Here is a 6001-nt window from a genome sequence, read left to right on the forward strand (position 1 = left end):
CGATAGGAAGTGAATAAAATAGATTTTGCAGTAACAGCATCTATATCCCTGTAACAGCCCCACCTCCCCCTTAGGCGAACTAAAGGGTTCGGCGGGCAGTTGGTATCAGAGCTTAGGCTTTAGATCTCTGTAGTGTATTCTAGGCTTAAAGTTTAGGATGCCGGACTGTGGGTCTGGTTTGACATATTAGTGATTTCTTGTAGGAATGAAAAATCTGACAAGTGGGATTAGAGTAACTCTTCGTGCTTGCTTGGATATGCTTGTTTGACTTTTGAGGGATATCTTGATCTGATTAGTACAAGTTGGAATGTCGAGAACGACATTCTTTTAAGGGGGGAGTTTGTGACGCCCGAAGGAAAAGAAAAGGGAAAATTTTCCTTATTTATTTATTTTCCGCGTGCATTTTTCTTACTTTATTTTATTATCAAAATTTTCCAGAGACTTTTATAAGTGAATATAGTTTTCCAATCATTTTTCTAGTATAAATTAGTTCCTGAAAAATAAAGAATGTATATTGGACGTGGGACCCGCTAGTGGCGTTAAGTGCGATAAATTCGACCGATTAGGTTATGTTTTGTATACCGGGATTAATATACTAAGTGTTAAGAGATAATTAGAGGTTACCTAGATGGATTAATGTTGGAGAGACAAAAGAATAGCTTTGAACCAAAAAGGTGACAAGTGTCACAATGTGATTCCATCTTGGACTTTAACCACTATTCACCAACTTTACTAAAACCTCAATTTGACCCAAAAATCACCTTCATTTCACCTCTCTTGGCTGACTCTCTCTTGAGAGGAAAGAAAAGAAAGCTTCAACCTTTCATCTTCCATTCTTGCACAAATCTTGAAATCCAACCGATTAAACCTTGAATTAGTCCACAAAAGTGACTTGCTAAGGGAGTTTGAAGGTCTTGGTGGAGTTGTTTTGGAAGAAAAACCACTAAGCTACTACTTTTTTTGTGGTTTTAAGGTATTTTGCCTAGAACATCCTCCTTACTTCAATTAATTGCTTATTAGTGGTTTTTAGTGATTTTAGATGTTGTTTTGTGGAAGATTAGCACTTGAATGCATGAATTCCAGGTTAGGGTTTTGAATGACCCTGTTCTGTCTGATTTTTTTTGAGCATGCTAGAAGCCGAATTAGCCTTAGGTTAAAACATGAAAGTTATATAGAATGATGTTTTATAGTTGCCTGTAAAATTTCAGCCCAATCTGAGCTCGGTAGCTTGTGAAAAGTCAGAAATACCCAGACTGGCCTAGGTAGGAGTTCAGCGAGCAGGGTTGTCATTTCACCTAATCTGTCCGTGACTTTTCACCCTAATCCTTACCGAATTAAATTTTGGCCAAAACATGAAAGTTGTAGCCAATGGTACAAACTAGTGTCCTGAAAAATTTCACCTTGATCCTAGCACTGTAGCATATGAAATGACCGAAATACCCTTGACTGCCCATGAACCCTGTTTTGAGCCCAGATTTCTGTTTTCGTGGAGTTTTCCATTTTTGACCATGAAAATGCATGATTTGGCCTTGGAGGTCTTCATAAGGAATGTAGGTATATGTCTTGGCTTCGAAACACCATAAGATTCGTTTCAATCCGATAAGTGTAGCTTCAGTTATGGATATTGTGCCGAAAGGTGTATTTGATAGTCTATGATGTGTATGTGATTGATTTGAGATGAATTGGTAATATATTGTAGGTTGGAAATGAAGCATTTATGGGGAAATGCTGTCCAAACTTTGGGAATGTATGATTGCTTTGAGTTTGTGATTTAGGGCTTGGACTCGAGCAAGGTAATGATATATAATGAATGGTTTCTGAGCCGTGGAAGTGAGTGACCCTAAACTGTTTCCAAAGTTACTTACGAAGTGTTTCTTGCATTATTTACTCGTTTGCATATCATGTGTGCCCGCATGTGAGTCCATGAAATAATTTGGCTTAAATGAGTTCTTGGGGAGTCTTGTGCTGAACACCAACGTCTCCTCTACTATTTTACCTGGAGCCAACGTCTCCACCACTTTTGTGAGTTTGTGACATGATCTAGAGTACCAACGTTGCTCCCCCTTATTGTTTAACGTTAACGTTAAAAGATCTCTTTGAGCGTTGGGTGTGTAAGTGCAATGATTTCACTGGCTTACGAGAGCAATAAACGTACATCTGATTTTTGACTCATGACATCATCGAAGTGCATTATCTTGAAATATATTTGATTACTGATTTTACTGGTTATTCACTGAGGTTTTAACTCACCCCAAAACTATTTTATTAAAAGCTCACCCAAAACTATTTTATTCCCCTCCACAGGGCTCGTGGCAAAGAAAGGCTTGTAGTACTTATTCACGTGACTGGATGGCATATATCTTGTACAGTTTGGATTTGAAATCATTTTATGTATAGTTAGAAATTGTTTCTGTTTCGCTTATGACATGTAATTATTGGAGAATTTGAGGTATATTTGAGATTTACATTGTAATTTATTTAAAAACTGTAGTGAACGACTGAGTCCCGGCGAGAGAGCTGAACAGGCGGTCCGCCGAACCCTCGCCTAAAGGGGAGGTGGGGCTGTGACACTCCCCATATAGTCAATCGATCGAGAACAGACATAATATCAAAACCAAAATTAATTTCCAAAATTACATAATTTTCCAAACTATGGAAAGATCTCTATCTTATGCAACACATGAAAAACAGCATATATAGTAGTGTTCATTATTGTTGGAAAACCAAACATTTAGTCCTCGTTGTTATGACAAAGTACAAAATACACCGAAAAACAAGGCCCCAAAAGCATTCTAGAAACAGCTAATTGGGAATAGAGCACAACAAAAACGACCACAACATAACAATGCCATAGTTACAACCACTCTCGAGTTTATTAACAAATGCTCAAAGCTCATTTGCAAATACTACCGGCACTAGTAATCTTCTGGCGCCAATGGCTGGTGGTGGGAGTGGTGTGGAGGCTGATCTACATCATGTATGATACCGTACTCGTAAATTAGGGCAGAAAGAGCCGCACCAACAAAAGGTCCCAGCCAGTAGATCCAATGGTTCCTCCATCTCCACCCCACCAAAGCTGGCCCGAAGGCCCTCGCAGGGTTCATCGATGCTCCTTCGAACGGCCCTCCCACCAGTATGTTAGCCCCCAAGACGAACGCGATAGCAAGAGGTGCAATGGTGCCCAAGCTGCCCTTTTTCGGATCAAAAGCCGTCGCATAAACTACGTAAACTAGTCCAAATGTCAGAATTATCTCCATCAGAAGTGCATTCAAGTTCCCTTCTCCAGCTGCCACCGAGAACCCCATCGGTCTCTACAAAATCCAAAATCAAATTACAGCATGCATGATTAAGGCGCGATGGGCAACACTGAGGAATTAATACGCTAAAAACAACATTTACAGGAACTAGAGCTATGAAGTTAGATGTAGGCAGCTACTACCCTGCCATCGGTCGCGATCCTTAACAAAAGGGAGGCGACAACGGCGCCCAAAAGCTGAGCTACCCAATAGTAGAGCGCCCGAACAAAGGAGACCCTTCCACCGACTAGAGCACCAAAGGTGACAGCTGGATTGACATGTCCACCGGAGACGTTCATGCTAGCGGCCACTGCAGCAAAGAGACCAAGCGCATGGGCTAGTGCAACGACCGCCAGCCCGGATGCTTCCAAGGCCGTCTCCCTGTACATTTTATCTGCATCCACCATATCTATGCCCATCATCAAACATGAATAATCATCTACAACAATGAAAACCCACATGCATGCAGGGTATTATGACTATGTTATCAGTTTTCATGAGATAATTAGTCTTACCAAGAGCAAGCAAAGAGCCTTCACCGGCGAAGACGAAGATGAAGGTGGACAAAAACTCACCCAAGGTGGCCCTCATGGAGTCCGGGTGGGTGGCCTCTTCCGTGCCCCCAAATGCATACCTACGTGGTCTCATAGCCATTAATCTCAAGATGGATGATTAGATAAACCAAAATCTGATCAGGCAATCCTCTCCAGCACTAGGCTACAGCTTTCACACTCATCTACCAGACTCGCTGCTCATGTATGTAGTAACTGTTTAATATTTTCTTGTTGAAATTTTTGAATTATGTGATGAATAAAAAGGTGGTAATGGGATTTCTGCTACAAGCAGCCGCCTCTCAAGCCAAGGCTGGTAATGGGAAAAGAAAGAAAGAGGGAAGACTGAACGAGACCAAGGAGAAGAGGAGATATGGATGAGTTGATAGAGGTTAGTGAAGACAGCTGAGTGCTTAAATTACCAAATGGAGTTTGGACTGGAGTGGACACTTGGGAGATGAACAGCAGGAAAACTGACACGTTTGCTATGCGTTGGCGGGCATTGGCTGCCAAAGACAGCACCGTTTCAACCCAACACCGTTTCCTCTAAACTCTTGGCATAAATTCCATTCAAACTTGCAAATGAATGCATTCCTCGATCTCACTTATCTCATCCATGCCCCAGCCTCATGTATAATTCCTTCGTCTGAAAGCATTTCTGCTTGTTTTCCTTAACCTCATCTATCTTTCGCTAGTCACTGAATTGTACTTGAGGGTTCCACAACATGGCAATTAATTTCATCATCAAGAATGTGTACAATGCACAACTCTAAAATCTTTAATGAAATTGCACAACTGGCTATTCAATCAGGAGATAGTCTTGTGACTTCAATGATTGAATACGACATCTATTAACCAAGTTTTACAATTTTCTTTATGGGCTATTGTTAATGGCAGCAGATGCTTTGTAAAGAAAGTAAAATCAAGTGTTACTAACATAACCACAGTGCAATTAATAACAATATGCTTTTTTCTTGTATTAATTTATTAATTTCAAAATCTTTTGTACATCTGAAAGTTTTATCTTGTAATTGGTCAATTTTTCTCTATCACTTTTTTTTGTTTCAAACTATGTGATGCTTTATGGATTTGCAACATATAAATTAGACACATATTGAATAGATATAGCCACTGATTTTTTTTTTTTTTCCATAGACAGATATAGCCACTGATTGAAGAAATTAATTTTCTGACACACGAGGCATGCCATTCATTGCAAGTCGGAATAAGTCAAAGGCTTCGCCATATTAAAATTCAGAGCTATCGAAAAATCTATAGTCAATTATACTCCCTCGTCTCATCCCATTGTTATTATCATGTTTTCATTTCATTGATGTTTCAAAATAAAAGTTATTATTTCAAATTTAATACATGCTTTTCAAATTTGTAATTTAAAAAAGCAATTTTTAAAATTTCAATGCACATCCATTAAAAAAATATTTTGAATCCAAAGGATACACATGTAAATTTATCAATGCGATCTCATCTAAATATAATGGTTACCATATTTCCATAAAAATTGAATTTCAAAAAACTACTCTAATATTGAGACCAAGGAGTAGTTTGCCACCAAAAGGTGCATTTTGCCACACTGACGCCATTCAACATGCTTCGTTATCTTAGCCTATTCACCTCAATTATTTCATTGCCTTCACATTATCAGAAGAAGCTTGCATTTTCCATGGAAAAGTAGAGCTTATTTAGGTTTTTTAGATTTACCTTTTCCTTTGAGAAATTTTTTATTGTAGCCATGTAATTAGAGCAATATCATTCTCTAAAGTTAAAATATGTTGGTCAATTGTAGGACTCCCCCTCTTAAACTTGAACATGCATGCTTGTTTTTTTTTTGGTATATTTAAAATCCGATCATGAATGTTTCAATTTTTTCGACCTCAGCTTCCCTCATTCGTAGTTCCAGCAGCATAACTAACCATTGCTACTGCAACAATAATGTCCCATCTTACCAATTTTGTGATTTCACAATTTGGATTTTTTCCCAACAGTACCCAATTATATGACAGGTTTAAGTGCACCATTCGTAACCAAATTTTGTCAAAATGTCATCTATTCCACTATACTATTTTTGTTACCAATTGACCTTCTAAACCCCTAAAAATGGTTGATTGGGCCATTTCGTCAATTTTCTCAGCTAAA

General features: G+C 38.7%; 1 protein-coding gene across 5 annotated transcripts; it reads right to left on the reverse strand.

The window, feature by feature from the left end:
- Positions 1–2681: 2681 nt before the first annotated feature.
- Positions 2682–4252, reverse strand: LOC113739514 (probable aquaporin TIP3-2). 5 transcript variants are annotated; one of them, XM_072046163.1, is made up of 3 exons: positions 3872–4252; positions 3440–3705; positions 2682–3311 (listed from the first exon to the last, which is right to left on the reverse strand). In XM_072046163.1, exons 1-3 carry the CDS (start codon positions 3948–3950, stop codon positions 2916–2918), a joined length of 741 nt encoding a protein of 246 aa, XP_071902264.1. In that variant the 5' UTR covers positions 3951–4252; the 3' UTR covers positions 2682–2915. The 5 variants fall into 5 exon arrangements, with proteins under 5 accessions (XP_071902264.1, XP_071902263.1, XP_027122537.1 ...); XM_072046162.1 differs by having other exon boundaries at positions 3440–3735; XM_027266736.2 differs by having other exon boundaries at positions 3812–4252.
- Between the last annotated feature and the right edge of the window lie 1749 nt (positions 4253–6001).

Source organism: Coffea arabica, chromosome 4c (assembly GCF_036785885.1).
Source record: "Coffea arabica cultivar ET-39 chromosome 4c, Coffea Arabica ET-39 HiFi, whole genome shotgun sequence".
Taxonomy (NCBI): Eukaryota; Viridiplantae; Streptophyta; class Magnoliopsida; order Gentianales; family Rubiaceae; genus Coffea; species Coffea arabica.